Source organism: Bombina bombina, chromosome 11, assembly GCF_027579735.1.
Source record: "Bombina bombina isolate aBomBom1 chromosome 11, aBomBom1.pri, whole genome shotgun sequence".
Lineage (NCBI taxonomy): Eukaryota > Metazoa > Chordata > Amphibia > Anura > Bombinatoridae > Bombina > Bombina bombina.
In genome coordinates, this window is record NC_069509.1 from 164,661,764 (window position 1) to 164,689,016 (window position 27,253).

Sequence of the window (27,253 nt, forward strand, 5' to 3'; positions counted from 1 at the left end):
ATTTTTGACTTTTCTGAGCCTGTTAAGTCCTTCTTTTGACCCATTTTGCCAAAGGAAAGGAAGTTGCCTAATAATTATGCACACCTGATATAGGGTGTTGATGTCATTAGACCACACCCCTTCTCATTACAGAGATGCACATCACCTAATATGCTTAATTGGTAGTAGGCTTTCGAGCCTATACAGCTTGGAGTAAGACAACATGCATAAAGAGGATGATGTGGTCAAAATACTCATTTGCCTAATAATTCTGCACTCCCTGTATATGCACATGTGTACAAACACAAATGCATACACAAACACACACATGCAGATGTGTACAAACACAAGTGCATACACAAATACACACACACACGTGTACAAACACAAGTGCATACACAAACACAAACATGCACATGTGTACAAACACAAATGCATACACAAACACACATGCACACGTGTACAAACATAAGTGCATACACAAACACACACACGTGTACAAACACAAATGCATACACAAACACACATTTATGCATATGTGTACAAACACAAGTGCATACACAAACACACACACACACGTGTACAAACACAAATGCATACACAAGCACACACATACATTCACACAAACACATGTATACTCGTAAGTGCAAACACACACATGCAAATGTGTACATAAGACCATTCACAAACACACACATGCAAACACATGTACACACATAAGACCATTCACAAACACACACATTCACACATGCAAACACATGAACACACATAAGACCATTCACAAACACATACATACATTTACACATGCAAACACATGTACACACATAAGACCATTCACAAACACACACATACAGTTACACATGCAAACAGATGTACACACATAAGACCATTCACAAACACACACATTCACACATGCAAACACATGAACACACATAAGACCATTCACAAACACATACATACATTTACACATGCAAACACATGTACACACATAAGACCATTCACAAACACACACATACAGTTACACATGCAAACACATGAACACACATAAGACCATTCACAAACACATACATACAGTTACACATGCAAACACATGTACACACATAAGACCATTCACAAACACACACATACAGTTACACATGCAAACACATGAACACACATAAGACCATTCACAAACACATACATACAGTTACACATGCAAACACATGAACACACATAAGACCATTCACAAACACATACATACAGTTACAGATGCAAACACATGAACACACATAAGACCATTCACAAACACATACATACAGTTACACATGCAAACACATGTACACACATAAGACCATTCACAAACACACACATTCACACATGCAAACACATGAACACACATAAGACCATTCACAAACACATACATACATTTACACATGCAAACACATGTACACACATAAGACCATTCACAAACACACACATACAGTTACACATGCAAACACATGAACACACATAAGACCATTCACAAACACATACATACAGTTACACATGCAAACACATGTACACACATAAGACCATTCACAAACACACACATTCACACATGCAAACACATGAACACACATACGACCATTCACAAATACATACATACATTTACACATATGCAGTCAAACATGCACGTGTATTTGCATACATAACTGCACACACACACTGCATGCATGTATACACTTACTACATGTGTTCGTTCATACACACACAACAACACGGAACACATTTGTGTGCACACCCATATGCTAAATGTCTCTAATTTTCACAAATATGCAACCTTTACTATTTAGCTAATCTAAGAGCACTTGGCGCACATGAGCGTATTGTGTGCCAGGTAAAATCCCTCCCTATGTCTGAGCAGGAAAATGAGTGCCGACTGAAATGGCTCAGAGGATATGTTTAAAACTTAAATCAAGTCTCTAAAAATATGTTTGAGTTCAGTTAGGCAGCGACAGCTGAGAATGTGGTGATAGAAAGTCAAAAGATGTCAGTGGAGTAACTAGAATTTTCTTAACTTTATTTCTGACACCTCAGGCATATATAGATATACACAAAGCATAATATAAAAAAGTGCTATATGAAGATAACTAATGCGTGGATCTCATTCATTCTATTAGTGTGAAGTTATTGCTTTTTCCAGTCTTTAAAGCCTTTATTTCTAACAAACAATATTCCATTTACCAGCTATCTAACCCATTTACAGATTTCCAATAGTATCCAACATGTCTTGACTTCTTAAGCTTTCCTGATAATGTATTCAAACCTTTTAGATCTGATAGAGATCTGTGAGCACCTTAAACTGATTTATCCAGTAAACATATTATTATACTTTATTTGTAAAGCGCCAACATATTCTGCAGCGTTGTCCATGGGAACAATTTGTTTAAATAAAACACACACCGTAATCCAGCTGAAGGGTCCGTTGCCAACGCAGCATGCGTGGATTACGGTGCATGGATTGCGATCCAGTCAGGTTGTGGCTTTGTGTGTTGAGGTGATCTGTATTATTATTATTTTATGTATTGTATCTTACGCAAATGTTGCGATGTACGGAGGATTGCATTTTTGCTGTTTATGTATTCTGTGTCCTGTCATTAGTTAGGTGAGGAGCGCTCCTCCATTCCCCTGTTCTTTGATTGGCCGTGTTGTGCCATACCCATTGTTAGGGGGCCATAGTTGTTATTTATGGTTGCTATGACAACCTATCGCTACTGTACCTGACACACACGTTTTTTCAATGCTTTAGGATCACATTATGCTTTGGGCCTTTCCTTATATGGGATCTGATACCTATGTGGTATATTTATCTTATGATAAAGTAATTTTGGGTGCTTAGATTGTATATAGACATACACTTTGGAGTATAGTGAGGGGGTTTTCACCTGTTGTTTTCTACAGGTGGGAGTGGCAACACAGGTGGTGACCTGGAACTGTAACACTCAGCATAGTTTAAAAGGCACGGTGGTTGATAGGGTGTACACTGTTATTTTGTACTGTCTGACGAAGGGGAAAACACCCCGAAACGTTACATTAAACGGGTAACATTGAAAATCCTGGAGAGTGCATCCTTTTTTCCTGTTATTATATATATATATATATATATATATATATATATATATACACCTATATATAATCATCCATATATATATATATATACACCTATATATAATCATCTATATATATATATATATATATATATATATATATACCTATATATAATCATCTATATATATATATATATATATATATGTATATATATATATATATATATATATACCTATATATAATCATCTATATATATATATATATATATATATATATATATATATATATATATATATAGGTATAAATATATATTGTACCAAAAAAACATCAGATATATGTAGAAATATTTATTTCTGAATAAATAAACCATATTCTTCTATGTGCAGAATATTGGAATGTGAAATATTCATATTTTCATGTTGGGTTAGCGCACATGAGAATTTGCTATCAAGGTTTGTGCGAGAGTAGGGTGGGTTTTTTTCACTTTTTTTTTCTCCATTAACTTCTATGGGGGAATACGTGAACGTACGCATGATAGTCTAACTTTGGCTTTTTTTGCTTGTCGGGTAAGTACTCAAACGAAAACAGTTTACTTTCAACTCATAATACGAGCGCAAAAAGCTTACTTCTAGTGCATTTAACGCTTGAACAGGAGAGTTATTGAGCACTTGTAATCTGGCCCATTATGTTTAAATGTATGGTTTAAGTTAATTTAAGTAGCTTTAAATGTGTTTTAATGTGTTCCCAATGATCAATTTTACCTATTGGAGTGTATTAAATGTTGATAAATAGTCCATTTACCTTTATTTTGATATTTGACAGCTGTCTTTGCCTGTTGAAACCTATACTTAAAATGTAGATATAGAAAAGTTATGTAAACATGAGGCAGCAGCAAAAATCAACCTCTCAGTTGTGGTGGGAGAGAGAGCACTCAGCCCACTTTAAAGGGTGTTCCAGTTGGAGCTATGAATACAATGGACTCTTATCAATTGCGTGTATGAGTACTTTGTTCCTTTAAAGGGACACTGAACCCAAATTTTATCTTACATGATTCAGATAGAGCAGGCAATTTTAAGCAACTTTCTAATTTACTCCTATTATCAATTTTTCTTCATTCTCTTACTTTCTTTATTTGAAAAGCAAGAATGTAAGTTTAGAAGCCAGCCTATTTTTGGTTCACAACCTGAGTTGTGCTTGCTGATTGGTAGCTTAGATGCCTTCTTTTTCAAATAAAGATTGCAAGAGAATGAAGAAAAATTGATAATATGAGTAAATTAGAAAGTTGCTTAAAATTGCTTGCTCTATCTGAATCATTAAATAAAAAAAAATTGGGTTTAGTATCCCTTTAAGATTCATAAGAAAAGATTATACTTACATAGACAAGGAAAATGATGAAAGACTTAGACAAATGTGCCCTTAGGCACAGGTTATTTAGGCTCTGGATTTTAAACCCATTGTATACAGCGATGTCACCATTGACATGTCTATGCACTATTACCAGCCCACCAGGGGCGTATTATGGCCTAGGCCAACAAGGACTGTGCCTAGGGCAGCAGATTTGGGAGGGGCAGCACATCTGTCCTATCCTCCCTCTAAAAGCTAGCACACAGTACAGTGAGCGATAATGTGCAGACTTTTACAGAGAAGACAAGGCATGTGCACTGATTAAGGTCGCTCTTTACAGGCAGTGCTCCTTTAAACCGTTGCTTCATTTAGAGCTGCCGGCATTTTTGTAGTGGAAGCGTTCTTGGTGAGAAACTTGCCCGGGGATATGCCTACAAGGTGAGGCTGGAGGAGAAGACCTTGTGCCGATCTGCGAGCGCAGTGCTTATTGTAGGTCTTAGTTACTAACAGACTGGATGCGTCTGTGCACTGCTTAGATCAGCTTGTGATGTCTAGTTATAAACTCTCAGTGCTAATGTATGTTAGCTACTAATAGTTAGCTTTCTCTGCATTCATGAACCCACAAAGTAAATAGTAAACGGACACTTAAAAAGTTTAATTACTTGAATTATGGTAATTACTATATGTTGTTGCATGTGAAGGGCAGTGATTGTTTTCAAAGTGTATTCTTCTTTCCCTCCCTTCCTCTCTCCCTTCTTTCCCTTTCTCCCTCCCTCCCTCAACTCCCTCCCTTATGTCTTTCCCTCCCTTCCTTCCTCCCTCCCTCCCTCCCTCCCTTCTTTCTCTCAACTCCCTACCTTGCTCCCTTCTATCACTTACTTTCTTTCCCTCCCCCATTTTCTCCTCTCCCTACCCACTTTTCTCTTGTCCCTCCCTCCCTTCTTTCCCTCCCTTTTCTCCCCTCCCCTTCTTTTCTCTCCCTTCTCTCAGTGAGAAAATGGTATGAGATGCATGCAATTCAACCCACCTGTATGCAAGTGTTTTGCTAGCCATTTCTTTTGAATTGTTATAAAAAAAAGAAAATTTTTTTTTTTTTACACACTGGCCCAAAAAAACATTAAGGGGAAAAAAGGCCTAAAACCTGTTTTTTTTTTTTTTTGGGGGGGGGGGGGGGGGGCGGGGTTGGGTGGCAGCAGAATTTTGAGTGCCTAGGGCAGCACAAAACCTAAATACGCCCCTGCAGCCCACACATATATATCTTCTAAAGAAGAGTTTACACATTCTCAAATTGCATTATCTGTTTGTACTGGGTGGCCTTGTGTACATAATACACAATGCAATTTTGTATTGAGTGAATTGAGATGTTTTATTCACTTGATGATCCATAAAGGTAATATGTATTTTCTAAACATTTCTCATTCATCTTTTATCTCATAAACATCACATTTGTTTGGTACAATAGAACTTAATTTGGATCAAATTTTCATTTATACATAGTGTATCAATAGCAGAGATTATTGGTTAATATATTTAAGATATGCAGATTATCCTCTTACGTTCTTTTTGAAACAGGTAGAATGTCCAGCCTATATATATGGTGTGAAGGGACATCCACTTTGGAAGTAAATACAGTCAACTATACAGCAGACATAAATTGCTAACTTTCCACTGTTCATACATGTTTAGCTAGCTAGGTTTGGCAACTTGAGAACACGTGAGTATTGTAAAGTAGGCAAATACAATGGATAATTAATGCATGATCATCACTCTTTAGAAATGTGAACAATGAACAGCATTAATATTGTTATCCCAGCAGCTCTGGTATAAATATATGGCTGTTCCAAATCTATTTTTCTGTGTTTATAAATCAGTCATTAACTGTGAATTTATATGGGTGACCTATGACACTATAAATTGTTTTCTAAAACAGTAGTAGACTTGCAGACATTTGATATTTGTTTGCGTCCAATTGTTAAGGGCATCTCAGCGGACATTTTTATTAGGCCTTTGTGTCTATTTGTATTGTATACCGTTCACACTCCATTTCCTAATCTTCTCTTTTTGTTGTCTATAGATTTGAATGAACCATGACTTTGCTTTTTTATGTTCCTTTGCCTTTATAGTAGGTCACCGGGATACAGTTCTGTGACTAACAAAATGAGAAAGCTTTGTTAATGGATTATTGTGCTTTGGGTACGAGATGTACTGATGTCAGATGTATTTCAACCCTGGTTACAACAAGGACATTTCATTTCATTATGAAGAAAAAATTAGGCACATTTCTAGGTATCCTAGAAAAACGAATTGGTTCCTAGTTAGATTTTACTATATGATATAGGATTTATATGCAAATGCATGTTTTATAAGACTCTGTTATTTACATGGAAATTGTTGCATATTTGAATATTTTGTTGGGTTTTTAAAATGATTTTTGTGTATATTTTTCTAAACTTTTGTTTATAGCATTCATTTTTTTGCATAGCAAACCCCAAAAGCTCCTGAATCAATAATTCTTGTTGGATTGGTTCCATTTTTTTTTCTGCAAAGCAGCTACTGGCAACTTTCAAGTGTATGTTCTTGAATCCGGTACGCAAGATGCAACACCAAGCTGGCACCAAACCAAGGTCCCTCTGCATTTCAGTGTGACGATAATCATGAATATCGACCATTCAGCATTTGTTTTTGCAAGGTGTCTATTTTTTTCCCCTTTATCGAATGTAATATTCTGTTACCTAATTTTACATTTCAAATATTGATTCTCCACAGACTTTAACGTACTGTGTAGAAGTAAATTATAGGAGTTTTTTGGCACAAATTGTGTAAAGAAATGTATGACTGAATATACATATTTTAAAGATCATTTTGCATATTTTGGACAAATTGTATCTTTCATAATATGTTATTTTTTGTGTTTTGCAGAGGAAAGAGAATTCAAGCATCACACCCAGTTAATGGACTTGATATTGACGGTTCCATACCATCGCCACAGAATTCCGCCATCTTACACTAAGGCTTGGAGTCTTTAAGGACAGTGATAGTATAGATAACAACAAAGGAAGATTGACACTTAAAAAGTACATTTGTGATGCCAAAGCATTTTAGGTCTCCCTGATCCAAGATCTTTTTAGAATGGAGACAAATGAGGCTGCGGATCTTGGCAATGCGGCCAATAAACCATCACAATCTTTGTCTCTTGCAGGATGGACGTTCTCCAATCTTAGCAACCCAGGAGGTGGAATGTGAGGTTCGAGTAACATAGCGACTCAGCTTCAGATTAAAACAAAGTTATTTTGAGTTTGCTGCCTATTTTTAATAAATAACTAAATATATCCCAAGGACATAAAAAGCCAATTATTAAAGAGACATTAAACCCATTTTTTTTCCTTTCATGATTCGGATAGGACGTGCATTTTTAAACAACTTTCCACTTTAATTCTATTATCAATTCTGTGTTCAAGGAGCAGCAATACACTACTGGGAGCTAGCGGAGCACACCAATGACAGGAACAGATATACAGTATGTTCAGCCACCATTCAGCAGCAAGCTTCCAGCTCCTGAGCCTACCTAGGTATGCTTTAAAAAAAAAAAAAATTAACTAAGACAAATAAGCAAATTAGATCCTAAAATTAAATTGGAACGTTGTTTTAAATTGTATGCTTTATCTGAATCATGTAAGAAAAAATTGGGGTTTCATGTCCCTTTAAAATTGACAAATTATATGGAAGGTTATATCTAGTAAGGAAACAGTATATATCAATAGGGGTGAACAAGAGATAAAGGAACATACAACATCAATCTGTCATGTGTATACATTTGTTTTTTAAAACTTGTTACTGGAATGTTTAATAAAGTTTTTACAACTTATTGTTTAATTTGTGTAATTAGTATTTAAAGACGCATATAATGAAAGCTCACCAAATACGCCTTCAATTTCACAATCACTGTGTTTTATGAAGTAACCACTGAATTTGACACCGTAAACATTATTTACACTGGTTGGATTATTTTTATTTGTATAACTATGAGTATTTTAAAATTAGAAGGTTCCACCTTAAGAAAAACACGTTCTGGTATATAGGGTGGAGCTAAACAGCTGTAATTAGCTGGTGTCCTTTTTAGACCTTGTATTATCCAACAGTTACTCTCCGATGAAGTGCCATAAGGTGTGAAACGCGTAAGAGTGCTTCATGATTGCCTTAGCATTTGCTAAATAAAGACGCTGTGGCCAAAATATTCACCTGTCTCCCTCTATTGATTTATAACTTTTTTTAAAGCCAGTTTATTTCTGTTAACTATTATCTTGAGTACTATAGATTCAACTTTGTTACAAACATTGCTGCAAATACTTCTGCTAAATAGTGCTAACGATACATGCAAAGAAGTCAATTGGAATAACAGTTGGGTTTTGTTTAATGTGTTGCTGTATTTGAATCTTAAAAAAGTTTTATTGTGTTGCTCCCACAGCCTTAAAGGGACATGAAAGTCAAAATTAAATGGGCATAAAACCTACAATTTTTATTTCCTAATTCAGATACAGAGTACAATTTTGAAAAGATTTTCAATTTATTTTTATTATCATATCTGCTTCAGTCTATTGGTATTCTGTGTTAAAGAAGCAGTAATACACTAATAAGCACATCAGGTGAGACAATGGCAAGAGATGTATACGTGCAGCCATCAATCAGCAGCTAGCTCCCAGTAGTGTATTGCTGCTCCTGAGCCTACCTAGATATGCTTTTTCAACAAAGGATACCAAGATAATGAAGCAAACTAGATAATATAATTTTTTTGTATCACTTTTTGTATACAGGAAGGCCTCATTATATTATGTATGTAAACTTTCTGTAAGAGTTAATGATTTGGTTGGTACTGAGACTCAGGAAATGGATCAGTGTTTTTGTACATTTGTTCAAAACAACTCGTTTTAATTTATAAGTTGCCCCATATGAATGAGTGAACATTTCCTGGGCATTCTGTTGTTATTTGTAACAAATGAGGGCTAAATTGGCTATTTCCAATGCTGCAACCCATTTAAAGGGATATTTTTCTTAAATGGTTCATATAGAGCTGCGATTTTAAACAACTTGGCCCTCGGTTTACAACGGTTCAATTTACACCGATTCAGAATAACAACCTTTTTTTCCAGTCATGTGACTGCTATTGAAAAGCATTGAGAAGCAGTGCATTTATTAAAATAGCCAGTAAGTGGAGCTGTCCGCTTGTGTTGCAGCAAAGTCAAGCAAGCTGAAATTAATCAGTTTAACCAGACCCGAGCTATCGAGCAGATTTCAAAGGAACAAGATCTTCCTGTCTATAAATCAGTCCAGATTGGAATGCATAGAAAGAACTGTTTGCAGAAAAATGCAAGTGAAGTCTGTGTTGTGTGATTATTTTATTAGGTGTATAATGCTCTTTAGCAAATGTTTTTGTTCATTTAACTTAGTTTAATTATATATTCTGTGTTGTGTGATTATTTTATTAGGTTTATAATGCTGTTTAGCATTTCAAGTCTTCATTTCAAACCTTTAAAAATAATGTATTAGGTGTTACTTATGACAATTTTGAGAGGGGCCTGGAACCTAACTCCCTTACTTCCCATTGACTTACATTATAAACTGGGTTTCGATTTACAACCATTCCTTCTGGAACCTAACCCCGGCGTAAACTGAGGGCTACCTGTATAACATTCTATAGAAATAACGAATGTGTCGCAGGTTTCCTAATTTTCCTGGCAATGGAAATACAGTGGCTCAGATATTGTCTACTTGTATAGTGGTGCACCACGTGTAGTGAATAAGTTGAGAATTTTAAAACGAATCGCTAACAAACTTGTAACGCAATTAATGCTTGAGCTGAAGTATTAATTAGCGCTCCACTTGTAATCAGACCAAATTGTTTCATTAGTCATTCATTCACAATGCAGCACATTTTTCGTTAATTCACACTGTTTGATTGTAGACTCATTTACCACACAGACTATATAGTAAAGCCTTTATTTTACATTAAGAACAAAATAAAACATTTTTTTCTATGCTAGAAAGCAGTTTTCATGTTTTTCTCAGCAGCAAAAAATACAATATAAAACACCCAATTACGTAGGTAATAAATATATATATGAAAAACTACCATTATTTTATTTCACAAAATAAACAGGTGTAAATAAAATATCCTAATTTTAGCCACTTTTTGTTAAAATTGCTTTGTTTATTCCAATGTGGAAATTGGTTTAAATGAAAAGACACAAAAATACGAATTTCTCACTGAGGCCTTAGTAATTTTAGCCGTATACCGTTGTCCTTCATATTTTTGTAGATCCAGTCTGATAAGATTTGTGCATTTGCTAATACAACTGTCAGAGATCATCCTATCCCCATAAAGAAGGAAGCAGTTGCTACACCATTGCTACGACAAATCTGAACACTTGATGGATACATGTTTAAATGGATATAAAACCTATAAATTGGAAGATATATACCTTTAACATATATGAAGCACTTCACAATATATTGGTGTCAGTCTCAAAGCATACAGATGATCTGACTAGAACGTATGTGTCATCAGATATACTCTGAGAATGGTGAAGGGGTTGTGCAGAAGGATCTAATCTCAGTTATTGCATTAAAACATGTTTTAAATAAATTGTAAATTGTCTAATATGTTCTTAAAGGGACAGTCTACTTCAGAATTTTTATTGTTTAAACAGATTTTATTACCCATTCCCCAGTTCTGCATAACCAACACAGTTATATTAATATACTTTTTACCTCTGTGATTACCTTGTATCTAAGTCTCTGCAGACTGCCCCCTTATTTCAGTTCTTTTGACAGACTTGCATTTTAGACAATCAGTCCTGACTCATAAATAGCTCCACAGGATTGAGAACAATGTTATCTATGTGGCACACGTAAACTAACTCTGTTTAGCTGTAAAAAAACTGTCAAAAGGCACTGAGATAATAGGGGGGCCTTCAAGGTTTTAGAAATAAGCATATGAGTCTATCTAAGTTTAGCTTTCAACAAATAATATTAAGAGAACAAAGGAAATTTGATAATAAAAGTGAATTGGAGAGTTGTTTAAAATTGCATGTCTTATCTGAATCATGAAAGTTTAAGGACACATATAGCTCAATTTACATTATAAGTGTTATGGGCCATTAACATACAATTTTGGCCATATGAGGGCTATACAAAAGAAGGGAGTATGTGATTAAAAAAACTTATCAGACTTGGACTTGCTTGGCTTGGCTTGGGACTTGACTAAGGGCTTATAGGGACACTAAACCCAAAATGTTTCTTTCATGATTGAGGTAGAGAATACAATTTTAAACAACATTCCAATTTACTTCTATTATCTAATGTGCTTCATTCTTTAGATATCCTTTGCTGAAGAAATAGCAATGCACATGGGTGAGCCAATAACACAAGGCATCTATGTGCAGTCACCAATAATAAACTACTAAGCCTATCTAGATATGCTTTTCAGCAAAGGATATCAAGAGAATGGAGCAAAATTGATCATAGAAGTAAATTAGAAAGTTGTTTAAAATTGAATGCAATTTCTAAATCATGAAAGAAAAAATTTGGGTTTCATGTCCCTTTAAATACAAAGACTCAAGACTTACTTGTGACTTGCAAACCAATGACTTGGTCCCATATCTGTGCAGTGTGTGGCCGTGTCTGTGCAGTCTGTGGGCGTGTCTGGGTGTGTCTGTGTAGTGTGTCGGCATGTCTGTGCAGTGTGTGGACTTGTCTGTGCAGTCTGTGGGTGTGTCTGTGTAGTGTGTCGGCATGTCTGTGCAGTGTGTGGACTTGTCTGTGCAGTCTGTGGGCGTGTCTGTGTAGTGTGTCGGCATGTCTGTGCAGTGTGTGGACTTGTCTGTGCAGTCTGTGGGCGTGTCTGGGTGTGTCTGTGTAGTGTGTCGGCATGTCTGTGCAGTGTGTGGACTTGTCTGTGCAGTCTGTGGGCGTCTGTGTAGTGTGTAGACATGTCTGTGCAGTGTGTGGGCGTGTCTGTGTAGTGTCTGGGTGTGTCTGTGTAGTGTGTCGGCATGTCTGTGCAGTGTGTGGACTTGTCTGTGCAGTCTGTGGGCGTCTGTGTAGTGTGTAGACATGTCTGTGCAGTGTGTGGGCGTGTCTGTGTAGTGTCTGGGTGTGTCTGTGTAGTGTGTCGGCATGTCTGTGCAGTGTGTGGACTTGTCTGTGCAGTCTGTGGGCGTCTGTGTAGTGTGTAGACATGTCTGTGCAGTGTGTGGGCGTGTCTGTGTAGTGTCTGGGTGTGTCTGTGCAGTGTGTGGGCATGTCTGTGCAGTGTGTGGACTTGTCTGTGCAGTCTGTGGGCGTCTGTGTAGTGTGTCGGCATGTCTGTGCAGTGTGTGGACTTGTCTGTGCAGTCTGTGGGCGTCTGTGTAGTGTGTAGACATGTCTGTGTAGTGTGTAGACATGTCTGTACAGTCTGTGGGCGTCTGTGTAGTGTGTAGACATGTCTGTGTAGTGTGTAGACATGTCTGTACAGTCTGTGGGCGTCTGTGTAGTGTGTAGACATGTCTGTGTAGTGTGTGGACATGTCTATACAGTCTGTGGGCGTCTGTGTAGTGTGTAGACATGTCTGTGCAGTGTGTGGGCATGTCTATGCAGTCTGTGGACATGTCTGTGCAGTGTGTGGGCGTGCCTGTGCAGTGTGTGGGCATGTCTGTGCAGTGTGTGGGCATGTCTGTGCAGTGTGTGGGCATGTCTATGCAGTATGTGGGCGTGTCTGGGTGTGTCTGTGTAGTGTGTAGACATGTCTGTGCAGTGTGTGGGCGTGTCTGTGCAGTGTGTGGGCGTGTCTGTGCAGTGTGTGGACATGTCTGTGTAGTGTCTGGGTGTGTCTGTGTAGTGTGTCGGCATGTCTGTGCAGTGTGTAGACATGTCTGTGTAGTGTGTAGACATGTCTGTACAGTCTGTGGGCGTCTGTGTAGTGTGTAGACATGTCTGTGTAGTGTGTGGACATGTCTGTGTAGTGTGTAGACATGTCTGTGTAGTGTGTGGACATGTCTGTGTAGTGTGTGGACTTGTCTGTACAGTCTGTGGGCGTCTGTGTAGTGTGTAGACATGTCTGTGCAGTCTGTGGACATGTCTGTACAGTGTGTGGGCGTGCCTGTGCAGTGTGTGGGCATGTCTGTACAGTGTGTGGGCGTGCCTGTGCAGTCTGTGGACATGTCTGTACAGTGTGTGGGCGTGCCTGTGCAGTGTGTGGGCATGTCTGTGCAGTCTGTGGACATGTCTGTGCAGTGTGTGGGCATGTCTATGCAGTCTGTGGACATGTCTGTGCAGTGTGTGGGCATGTCTGTACAGTGTGTGGGCGTGCCTGTGCAGTGTGTGGGCGTGTCTGTACATTGTTTGGGCGTGCCTGTACAGTGTGTGGGCGTGCCTGTACAGTGTGTGGGCGTGCCTGTACAGTGTGTGGGCGTGCCTGTGCAGTGTGTGGGCGTGCCTGTGCAGTGTGTAGTCATGCCCATGCTGTTTGTGTTCATATCTGTGCAATGTGTGGGCATGTCTTGAGTGTGTGGGCATGTCTTGAGTGTGTGGGCGTGTCTGTACAGTGTGTGGGTGTGTCTTGCAGTGTATGGGCGTGTATGTGCAGTGTGTAGGCATGCCCGTGCTGTTTGTGTTCATGTCTGCGCAATGTGTGGGCGTGTCTTGCAGTGTGTGGGCGTGTCTTTAAGGTTTCTGGACGTCTGGGTGGGGCTAATAATGATATATGGCTGTCTCAGGGGGAGAGTGCGACAAAAATATTGACTGTCCCATCTGGTGTCCAAATAAAAATATCTGTGCATGCTGAGGATGTAAAAATATAATTCTACCCTATTTATCTTGCTAAATGACACTCAATGATGTCAGTGTATACAACAAACAATTCCGTATCATCATTTAAATTAATACTAAAATGATCTGCTCATTGCTTTTTGTGTTACAAAGCAGTTTACAAATATCTTGCACAACATGAAATTAGTCTTCACGTTTACTCACGCACATTTAGTAAAGCTTTTTTACATTTTTTTACACTAAAGGATTAGCACCATTTGCTAAACACTTTATGTAGCGTTAATTGAGTCTGGATTATGTTCTGTTCCACCTGGACAGAACCAGGTCTCTAGAGGAATATGCAATCGGTATGTGCAGCTGTTTTGCAGCGTGTTGGTTTGGTCGCTGGAAGGGTCAAATTAAAGAGACAATAAAGTAATTGTTTTCTATTTATTCATAAGAGATTATTCATTGCATTACAAAAGCTCTGCATGCAAAATAAATGTTTTAAAAACAGTTACAAAAATATGTATAGTTTTTCAGGCTTGAGACAAACCACTTGAATAGCCTGTTACTTCCTTTGCTGTGGTCAGTAAGGGGCAGATATAAACAAGCACTTTCTGCACATATCAGCCAATCATTGTGCAGGTAAATTACAGGACAATTAAGCAAAATAAATCATGAATGTACAATGCAAAGTTGTTGTTTTCAAAACAACGCTTTATTAAAATATTTTATGGGGAAATTTTTTGGAATTTAATATGCCTTTAATGAATTATATCTGATATAGGAGCACAGTAGTTTTTGCTAGTTTACCATTTAGCAAATCACCAGATGTTGGTGCCTCTAATAAACAAATTAAGTATACCCAACTTTGATTGCACTTTGGGTTTATGTATGTTACCTTCTATGAGATTTATCTCTCCAGTTCAGTTAGGCTTAGATATATTTTTAGCAAAAGAGAAAAAACAGAATCCAAGGTTATGATTGGTGTTTAATAAATAGGCTTTTTTAGGATCAGGGTAAAAGCCAAAACAGATTAGTAAAAGTATTAAAAGTGGGGAGTCCAATATGTTGGAGGTTAAAACTTCAAATTATAATGTTTATTAACCCCTTCATAGCCAAGATAAATATGAAACTGAACGGAATTGCCCAGAAAATGTTAATTTTCCAAGTTTTCACACCAATGGAGACAGACAGCTACAAACTGTATCCATTTCAGTCAAAAAAAGATCCAGAATGCCCACTTCCCATGCAACCACACCAGTTAAATGCACCTGTTCCATAAAGCCAGGTAAGAGAGGGATATAATATGCCACACATAGCACAGAATCCAAATCATGTGGCCATTCCAGGTTAAAAAAAAGGGCTGTTCCGAATACTTGGGAAGTGGGTGTTCCAGGCCATTCTGGGACATTACGTTCAGTTCCATATTCATCTTGGATATGAAGGAGTTAATAAGAAATATTAATTTAAAGGGATATGAAACCCAATTTTTTTCTTTCATGATTCAGATAGAGAAGCAATTTTAATCAACTTTCTATTTTATTCCTATTATTTAAAGTTTTCTTTGTTCTCTTGGTATATTTATTTGAAAAGCAGAAATGTAAGCTTAGGAGCCAGCCCATTTTTGATTCAGTACCTGGGTAGTGCTTGCTGATTGGTGGCCAGTTATTGCTTTAAAGTATCAGCATTGTTTCCTATTATTTTGTTGCACATGTTATGAGGAATGTATGGGTGATGGTGTTGTAGCATGAAAAAATAAATAAAATAGATCTAGAAGTGTTAATTTGTGTTCTGCAGCAAAAGTGTGGCACTGCAGGAATATACGGAAACTGATGTGCCTTCTAAGGGTTGCCAGTTGTACAGTTGCTAGCAATAAAACCAAAAGAGTGAGTTTATTAACCCTTGTGTCTATCAGTAGCGCAAACAAAACAATAATTTTACCTATTTTGCTGCCAAGACACATATAGTACAATGATTTACTCCCCTTGACTGCCAGTAGCAAACACAGAACAGTGATGTCACACCCCATCCTGGCTGTACTATGTATGCATAGTACATTCTAATAGTTTAAGAATAGGCTTGGTTTCTCTCTGAGTATTGTTTAAAAAAATATTGTCTAATTTAAACATAAGGGCCTCCATTACATATGCAGCGTCCCCCGCAAAATCCTCCGCCGCCAGATTTTATGCGATTTTGGTATTACATATACGGCGTAGCATACAAGTTACACGCGTATATTTCACCCTTCGGACGTATTTTTTTTACCCATAGACTAACATAGAACAGCTGCGCAATTTGGTATCCAATATACAGCGTAAGGACTTACGCACTCAGAATTCAGAGAATCTACTCCATTTTTATCTCGCCACAAATTACAGGCTCAGTAACCCTTGCACTGACTAAAAAAGCAACGTAACTCCCTGAAGGCCTAACAAACGCATGCGCAATCACATACATATCAGCCGCAAATCTCAAACAGTTAAACCTCTTTTAAGCATTTATTATTCCTGCAAGTGTGTCAAACCAATCACACACAATCACAACCAAACACTCAGCCTATCACACTGTAAAATTCAAATAAAATGTGTGAGGTGTTAGAAAAAAAGTGTGGTGTGTTTGTATATGTATGTATGCAAATTGTGTGCAATATGTAAAAATATGTGTAAGTGTACAAGCTTAAAGGGACACTAAACCCAATTTTTTCCTTTAATGATTCAGATAGCGCATGCAATTTTAAGCAACTTTCTAATTTACTTCTATTATCAATATTTCTTCATTTTCTTGCTATCTTTATTTGAAAAAGAAGGCATCTAAGCTAAGGAGCCAGCCAATTATTGATTCAGAACCATGGACAGCACTTTTTTTTATTGGTTCTGTCCAATCAGCAAGGACAACCCAGGTTGTTCACCAAAAATGGGCCGGCATCTAAACTTACATTCTTGCTTTTCAAATAAAGATACCAAGAGGATGAAGAAAATTTGATAATAGGAGTAAATTAGAAAGGTGTTTAAAATTGCATGCTCTATCTGAATCATGAAATAAAAAATGTGGGTTCAGTGTCCCTTTAATCAAACAACAATGCGATCTAACTAACTCCTCTGCGCCTCTCTCTCTACTCTGACTAATCCTCCACTTCAGTGTAGTGTGATGTAGCTCAACGAACAATCCAAACACACTAAAGAAAATGGCGGATGCGCATAGGTTTATATATGAATTTTGAATAGCGCAATTCATTTTTACGAGTGTTAGCCTAATTTGCATAAAACTACTCTTTATTGACACTTTCCGTGGACAAAATACTGGCGTAAGTTACTTACGACGACTGAAATGTGTATTTGCGCACATTTCAGAAGATTGCCAGTTTGTCCTACTTACGCCAGTTTAGCATCTAACGGCGCAGTATATGTAATACCTCGATGTGCGAGGTGAAATTACGTCCGGCGCAGGTTCCCACGCTTGCGCAGAAACCTGCGCCATATATGTGATCGCGTCCCAGATCTTAAATTGTGTGATAAACTGGTGCTTGAGTGTCCCTTTAATTTTCAGCACCAGTAGCTAAAAACCCACAGTGAACTCTCAGCAGGTTACCAAAAGCCTCAGAAGTCTGCTTAACATTCTGCATACTGATCATACTGATTCAAGGACACTTAATCCTTCCTCAAAACTGCATTTTTATTTCCAAATGGGTGGTCACAAAGGACTTGCAAAACTGCTACATCGTGCTACATATGCCCTAAATATCAGATTATAAAACATGACTGAGATAATATTTCCCTAGATTGGACACATACTTGCAATTGGTTATAATACCATAGTTATGAATGCAGTAAATGAAAACTCTAACGTTAATACTATAGCAGTTTCTTCCATGAAGTAGCAATTTTTATTGTTTTTATTTGCAAAATAACATTTCTTGTATATGCAACAAAGTCTTATTTGTCTTGTGAAACCTCTTTCACCATAAATAAAAGATATTTGTGAAGTGACAAGGGATATAAAAACAGTCAGTTTTATTGTTGTAATAAAAAAGCAGGAAGCATTGGATTATACTTAATAGAACACCATTGCAATATGTATTATTCATAATTTTAAGTTCATTTGGGAGGGGTCCGTTACTTCCTGTGATCACCCCAAAAGGGGGCTGTGGTCTCTAAAGGAAGGCAAAGGAATAGCTTTTCATTTAAAGTGTTGCTGGGAGACACCTAGAATAGCTGTAGTTATTGTATTGCCCATGCTCAGTAGACATTTTACTACAAAAATCATGTGACATTAGAACATAAGTTATGTAATGTCTGATTTTTAACAGTTTAGTTTAATGTTTACTTTGTTTAACTTTTTTATACTAAAGGAGCACTGTTTCATATCCATTTCAACAGAACATTAATTTTTGGACATGGAGCTTCCCAAAGTTTCATTAAAAGGACATGGTACCCTGAATGTTTCTATTGTGCATAGGAAGGATCAGCAGTTCTACATTAACTATTAAACATTAAAATATTTTGAATGAAGAAAAATTTAAAGGGATACTGAACCCAATTTTTTTTATTTTATGATTCGGATAGAGCATACAATTTTAGGCAACTTTCTTATTTACTCCTATAATCAATTATTCTTCATTCTCTTGGTGTCTTTATTTACAAAAGCAGGAATGCAAGCTTATAAAATGGCCCATTTTTATTTCAGCACCCTCGGTAGCACTTGCTGATTGGTGGATATATTTAGCCAACAATCAGCAAGTGCTACTCAGGTGCTGAACCAAAGTTGGGCCAGCTGGTTAGCTTACATTTCTTCTTTTTCAAATAAAGATACCACGAGAATGAAAAAAAATTGATAAGAGGAGTAAATTAGAAAGTTGCTTAAAATGTCATGCTCTATCTGAATCATGAAAGAAAAAAATTGGGATCAGTATCCCTTTAAGTAAAACTATTTAAAGAGACATTTAACCCAATTTTTTTATTTCATGATACAGATAGATAATGCAATTTTTAACAACTTTCCAATTTACTTTTATTATGTATTTGTCTTCATTCTTTTGGTATCCTTTGTTGAAAAGCATACCTACTTCAAACAACTTTCTAATTTACTTCTATTATCAAATTTGCTTCAGTCTCTTTGCATCCTTCGTTGAAGGAGCAGCAATGCTCTACTGGGAACTAGCTGTTAACATCATGTAATGACACGAGACATATATGCACTGCCACCATTCAGGAGCTAGCTCCCAGTAGTGCATTGCTGCTCGTTCAACAAAGGATACCAAGAGAGTGAAGCACATTTGAAGTAAATTAGAAAGTCGTTTGAAATTGTATGATCTATCTAAATCATGAAACAAAATAGATTGTGTTTCATGACCCTTTAAATTTAATGAGAAAATACCATAAAGTGTAACATTGTGTACAGTTTAGTCCCAGGAACTCCGCATGCTCATTGGCTGAGAGGAACAACTCACGCAGAAAAAGTTGGTTTTATTTAGCAGAGGAACATCTATTTTCCAAAAACACAAAGCACTGTAATACATTTTAAAACATTCTATTTTAGATTATGTAAATAAATGTTTGAGCATTGCGTCCCTTTGCAGAGTCTAAAAAAATAAAATACTAAAACTTAGTGCTTTAAAAGGGTTAACACGGAAGTTGCAGTACTGGAATAAGTCCCATTCTGCTGCAAATGAGGATACAGCAAATTATTAGAGCATACACATGTATGCAAGCTCCTCATTGGTTGATGTGAGACGAAGATACACTGTAACGCACTTTAAACAATTTTTAACATAACTAAATGTTTATCCTGCAGCACCAGAAGATAACATCTCTGTGTACTGAATATTAATTTTAATAGCCTCCCTTGATCGTAGTGTTAATTTTTTCAAGATTCTGTGTTTTTTACTATCCTGAACAAAATACTTTATATTTACGGCTTGTAGAAAAAAACATTTAATAAGTGTTTCTGCCTATCTTTATGTTACACTTTACCAGGAACGTAACTATAGGGGCAGTAGGGTTTGCCACTGCTACCGGGCCCATCCTTTTAGGGGCCCTGCAGCTACTGCTCCCTCTAATCTGAGCAGCTTGTGTAGGTCACGGTACAAGTCACATTCCATCTATTACAGCTTCCCTGTGTGCTGTTATCTCTGCAAACGGAGGTAAGTGAGGCCAGACAGGCAATGCATGCAATGTTTTTCTCTTCAAGTTGCTCTATAGCATTTAGCATCTATAGATACTGTTTTGTAATTTGTAATATGTGAAGATGCCTCAAATAATTTGTAATAGTAGATATTTCTTACTAAATGATCACACTTTCAATTGGATGTTCTTAAGAAGCTATTTTGCTTTGAATATATGTTTGTGTGTGTTTATGTATGTGTTTGTGTGACCATGTATGCATGTGTGTGTGTGTATATATTTGTGTGTGTATGTGCATTACTTTGTATATGTATGTTTATGTGTGTGTATGTGTTTATATAAGTACATGTGTTTATTAGTGTATGTGTATATATAGTGTGTGTATATGTATATATGTGTGTATATGTGTTTGTGTGTGTGGATATGTGTATATGTGTGTGTATAATTATATATATATATGTATTGCTCAGTAGCTATGCTTTGGAAGGGGTGCTGTTCAAATGAGGGGGGCCCTGCCACAGAATTTGCCCTGGGGCCCAGTGAATTCTAGTTATGTCTCTGTACTTTACAGTATGACTACATTCCATTAGCACTAAACTCTTTAAACACATTTATAATGCATATGTTAATCCAGTGACCACCAGAACATTGTGTTTCAGTTGTGGCATCAAATGGGGTTATTAATATTGCTAAGTGTCTAGGCGCTCCTATAATTGCTCCCTTGATCACTCTATATACAAACTGATATACTTTATATATATTTACATAGTGCAATTATTGTATTATGGGATACGATTTGCTGCGTAATCCATGTGTGTATAAATGTTTTGTTTTTACCTTGAAACATATTTTGGTACAATGATATCTTATCTATGAATGAACTAAAATCCTTTTCCGACCTGCACTACTGTATTGTATAAGCATACAGTTTGCTGCCAGATTATTAGATTCATATATTATATTCCTGAATAATATTTATCTCGTTCACTTCTCTAAATAGTGCAAACTCCACTGCTAAAAGTTGTAAAATTGCCCACAATGACACCACAGAAGTAAATCACGTGTCAATTCAATTCTCTCTTTTTTAAGAGGATTAATGCTACATAACATTATATTATTAACACCAGAAACTTCTGCAAACCAGCTGCATTGCAAAGAAAAAATATCACTTGAGATAATGAGTGGCATAATGGAACAGTAAATCAAACTTAAATTTCTAGTGCATATTTATCAATGAAGCCAAATAAAATGTAAGTTTTTCAGATAACTGTGCATTAATTTCATACCCCCCCCCCTCCTAATTTACTTTATATTTTTACTTCAGCTGTTAATACCCAACAATAAACAATGTATCACTTTTGGCATTAAAGGGGCATTTGAACAGCTTGACACAATTTGAAAAGAATGGTTTCTACTCACCATAACTACTGTTTTCCTCATGTGCCTCACTTAAGAGCTATTCTCTTATTTTAACCCTTTACAGGTACCAGTTGGTAAAGCTCCACATCTTCATACTAACACTTCACAAACTGTGTACAGCATCAATACTGGAAACGGGTGCACGTGGAAAAGGGGCTACTGCTGTTACCCCTCGATACCATGTATACAAAGTCCACAGTATCATTATAAAGCAAAGTATACTTTATTAGTTGATCTTGGTACAAAGTATAAACTACAAAGCAAAGTTTCAGGCCTTACACCCTTATTCATGCTTAAGTAGCATGATTAAGGGCGTAAGGCCCAGAACGTCATTTTTAGTTTATACTTTGTACCAAGATGAACTAATAAAGTATACCTTGCTTTATTATAGTGCTGTGGACTTAGTATACTTCACATCTTCATACTGGGTGCTACCACACATTCTTGTGCTCTGTCACAGAAGTAGTGAACAGTCACAGTGATGTTGCCGGCTTTTTCACAGTTGTATTATGCACTTCAGGTTAGCACACACAATATGTAGATGGAAGTTTAAATTTTTTGCTTTTTTTTTTACAATGTTTAAGTTATAGAACATATATATAAAAAGTACACATGAATATTATAAAGGAAACTAATACAGCCACGGCTATAATGTAATGCTCCCACTCTGTATCTGTATACTAAACCGAAGTGCACAATACAGGTATCAAAAATTTGTCAGTCACTGATTCTAATGTGCACCACTTCTGTCACAGAGTACTTTAAGATGGTGGTGCTCAGTATGAAGATGTGGAGCTTGTTCAAATGGCACCATTAAGAGAAAGAGGCACAAGAGGAAATGGGGAGTATTTACCATGTTATTGTACTTGTGTCCAGCTTTTTAAAGGGACGGTAATCACCTTGTAATTACAAGACATCTCTGTTGTGTTGCTATAGAATAACACATCAACCATGTCTAAATGTTTCTAAAACAAATTAAGATCCTTTCTACTGCAATTGTTTTTCAATAGCTAACCTCCAACCACCATTTGCCATATTTGCTGGAGCCAATCTGGGCATTGGTCTGCAGACAAGAAGGCTAGGCACTGCCATATTGTTAGTATAAAATTTTTGGACTTGTTTTCAGTTAAACTTAAAACCAATTAGGGGACACTATGTAGCAGGTTTAGCCTGGAGAAGTCAGCAGGGTGAATTTCAGCATTTCAAGTTCTGAGAATTAGAAAATCCTTGGTTTCCAGAGCTAAATTACATTGAAAGTGGGAAAACAAATGAAAGTACATTGCAAAGTTGTTTCATTACACAAACTAAACATTTAATATAAAAATCTCAATGTGTTTACTGTCCCCTTAACTCAGTGATAATGTAAATATTGTTTTAATATTTGTATTGGTGATTCATAGTCACTCATGAGCAGCCATAAAGTCTTTAATACACCCTGTTTGAAAGTCAAGAAGTTAATTAAACAAATTATAAAAAACAATGTATCCTGAAAATATTACAAATGAAAGAAAATGAATGTACGTGAATTGAATGCAATAAAATGTTATAAACCATAATAAAAAAAACACAGCCCAAAAAAAAGCAGAGTAAAATGAGATGTACTTGTAACCACAGATCCTTCCTGCAAAAAAAATCTCCTCCTGTATTATCTTTTTATTTTTCCATACAGAAAAATTGTGATTGTATTAAAAACTTGCCTTATAAATAGATGTTAGAGTCATATTTCTTATTTATAATAAATTCTAATAAACTACATTAACAGTTTTATTTATTTTTCATATCCTATTTATAAACTGTACAGTTCCACTAAGGACCAAAGTAAATTATTGATGCTGGCCTGATTTTAGGTGACATTTTGGTCACAGGTAAACATAATTTAAAAGGGATATTAAAGGGACACTGAACCCAATTTTTTTCTTTCAAGATTCAGATAGAGCATGATATTTTAATCAACTTTCTAATTTACTCCTATTATAAAATTTTCTTCATTCTCTTGGCATATTTATTTGAAATGCAAGAATGTAAGTTTAGATGCCGGCCCATTTTTGGTGAACAACCTCGGTTGTCCTTGCTGATTGGTGGATAAATTCATCCACCAATAAAAAATTGCTGTCCAAAGTTCTGAAACCCAAAACAAGCTTAGATGCCTTCTTTTCAAATAAAGATAGCAAGAGAATGAAGAACAATTGATAATAGAAGTAAATTAGAAAGTTGCTTAAAATTGCATGCTCTATCTGAATTGTTAAAGACAAAATTTGGGCTCAGTGTCCCTTTAAGTAAGGGCATTACCAGGTTCCAAAAAAGTCTGGGGCTGTAGCCCATAACAAACATCAATGTCTTCTAATTTCTGTTGGTATTTTTAATGTCATGCCTGAGCTGGTATTCTGTAAATACCTGGCCAGTTGGAGTTACCCTATTCTGTTTATTATGTCCTGGTTTATAAACCCACCAATAAATGCCCTTCTTAGCTCTGAACTGTTGACCACACCCACACGTCACATTGACTCCACCCCTGAATCCCTTCACACCCACAGACTGTTTTAACTCCTCCCATGGACCACCCTGAATTATGCTGGATAAGGAAAGTGGCGTTATGGCTGGTATTTTTTTTTCAACTTTTCTAACAAAGTTGACAACCTTACTCTAAATAGATTTTGCCGTTCTTGGTTCCTCCCTTTGTTAATCCCTATTTCAAGGGTGAAGAAACTATGATACAAGTGCCCAAAGTGATGTATATAACAAATCTACTGACTGCAATTGTAGTGCTTAATAAAATATTTTTATTTTATATCCATGCTATATATCATATAGGTATTGTGGACATTTCAGATATTTGTTTTGGAACTTAACTCCAATATGGGCTCATACTCTAAACAAGATTTGCCACTCCTGCCCTACACAGTATTCCTTAGGTGTATTGCATAAACATTCTGACATACTCTGGGCTGTATTGAATTCTTGGTTCTCCGGCCCCTGGTAGTTACTTTTAGCAATGAATTTGGTATAATTTAAGACAATTAAATTTCCCCTCCTATTCTGAATTTTGTGCTACAGCAATTACAATAAAAATATCATATGAGTGTCCTAATTATAGTACTGTATTTCAGAGATTACATTATCAGTAATTCAGTTTGGTCCAATGTGGGACTGTACCTACACAAGTCTAAACATTTGAAAGATGTTGTAAGCAGCATATTCCAGCTTATTTCAGTCCCCAAATCTTACACAAAAGACAGATGCTCATACTCAGGGGGAAATACTATTTATGTTAACCTCTTGGCTGCCACAAAAGGTGTGCTAGGGGCTTAGGGGGTTAATCAAGGCAACTTTTATTGCTGAATGTGTTATGATCATGATGTTGAAGTTTGTCGGCTTTTGTTGGGTCTCAAACAGTACATCAGTGCTCAGCCGTCCCTTCCTGGACTAGCAGTAGTGTCAAATAGGATTTCAGATGTCAGTTTTGCAGACACTTTAAGCAACAAGTCAGAAGTGCTCTCCGTATATCTTAAAGGCATCTGTAAGCAGTAGGTGCTCGATACCAGACTTGATGAGCTTGTGAAACAACTTCAGGTTTGTTGTGACAATATCCATCTTTAGCTGTTATTTCAAGCAGTCACAGCTGTGCAGAATTAGATAAACCCTATTAGGTAGGATTACGAGTGCTCTTGAGTGTTGTTCTGCTATCGTTACTGATCGTCCCTCACAATGACAATGAGTTATACTTGTGATAGACTCTTTACGAGTCTGACTTTCACCAGAGATGTCTTCCGCTATAACTTGGAGGAGCAGTTGGGATCTGGAAATAAGGATAACACAGGGATAACTAAGAATTCCAGACTTGGTGAAAAGTTTTCATGTTTATAAGCAGCAACATATAAAGATAAATATATTTTTAATTGATACAGAGAAGCTCTATTTGTACAAAGATACAGGGACAGAACTACTGACGGTGCAGCAGGTGCAGTAGGTGCAGTGGCACCAGGGCCCAAGTACTGGGGGGATCAATAACAGCCAGTCTATACATAGGTGTGTGCAGAATGTGAATAATCCTAGTGTAGGGAGCCTTTTATTAGTGCAGGTTGCCAGTCTATCTATCTATTCATCCATCCATTCATCTATCCATCCATCATCTATATATCCATCTATCTATCTATCTATCTATCTATCTATCTATCTATCTATCTATCTATCTCTCCATCTATCCATCCATCTATCTATCTCTCCATCTATTCATCTATCCATCTATCTATCTATTTATCTATTCATCTATCCATCCATCTATCCATCTTTCCATCTATCCATCCATCCATCTATCTAATTTTCTATCTATCCATCTATTATCTATCTATCTATCTATCATCCATCCATCTATCCATCCATCTATCCATTATCTATCCATCCATCATCTATTTATCCATCTATCAATCTATCCATCCATCTATCTATCTATCCAGCTATCCATCCATCTATCTATCCATCCATCATCTATCTATCTATCTATCTATCTATCTATCTATCTATCTATCATCTATCCATCCATCTATCTATCCATCTATCCATATATCCATCCATCTATCCTGAAAATACTTCTCCAGAGCAATATGTATATTCTTACTATTGCTTACTTTTGGGGGGGAAAGGCACAAACAATTTTTTTGGAGCAGGACCCTCTACTGCAAAGATCTAATGTAAAAAGTAGACTTTTTTAATGTAAAAAAAATATTTAAAGGACTTTATACTCAAGTTTTGATTTTGTTCCATGTGAACAAAATTATTTCACAATATTTTATCATTTAACTTTTTTATGGATGTCCTTGTAGAAAATCTAATTACTTTTATTTGTTACGTTTGTGGAGGCTTGTCAGTATCAACCAACAGATCTATGGGAGTAAGTAGTGAATACCTGAGAATGCAACAGGTTTTTGCTGCTAGTGTCATTTAATCAGATTTTGCTTAAAGGGGTTTAAAAGTATAATAGTATAATTTATTAGAGCATTTTAGTATTAAACAACTGCTCATATCTATTTGTTTATGCCTTGCAAGCTCCCAAGTGTAAAGGATTGGGGCTCCTAAACAGGATAAAGTGGGTGACCCAATCAGGATCATCATACATAAGTAGCCACCAATCACCAACTGTTTTCTGCTCAGAAACAACACAAGAGTGTGCCAGGTGCGCAACTTTAACTATGTATTTAATCGCTTTAGATGGATTAAACAAAAAGAAATTAGCATTTTATTTTTGCAGTTTTATGTCACTTTAGCATTTTATGCAAAACATAACAGCCAATAAGAATGCCAGTCATATGCATGATATGTGGTTTTAAGTTAAGGATTCTTTTATAGTTGTTTACTTTATTTAGTTAAAAAAAGAGATATTTTGCAAATATGGCTACCACATAACAGGGAAAACTATATATTCATCTGCTACAATTTGTAACTAGACTGGAACATTTCCCCCTGTTATTTTTATAAATTAAATTTATTTCATAATTAAGAATGACGGTACAAGTAATGCAACCAGATAGTGCATACGATAT

The 27,253-nt window shown here is 36.4% G+C and overlaps 1 protein-coding gene across 2 annotated transcripts in view; it reads right to left on the reverse strand.

The window, feature by feature from the left end:
• Window positions 1-27,253, reverse strand: part of GPRC5B (G protein-coupled receptor class C group 5 member B) — a 110,601-nt gene that overhangs the window by 37,519 nt on the left and 45,829 nt on the right. Inside the window, exon 4 of one of the 2 annotated variants that reach the window (XM_053695213.1) lies at window positions 19,621-25,512. The exons of the other annotated variant lie outside the window; for it this stretch is intronic. Within the exon in view, the coding sequence (XP_053551188.1) occupies window positions 25,468-25,512 (45 nt within the window). The 3' untranslated portion in view covers window positions 19,621-25,467. Of the gene's footprint in view, window positions 1-19,620; window positions 25,513-27,253 lie in introns of those variants that run through there. 2 annotated transcript variants of the gene reach the window in all.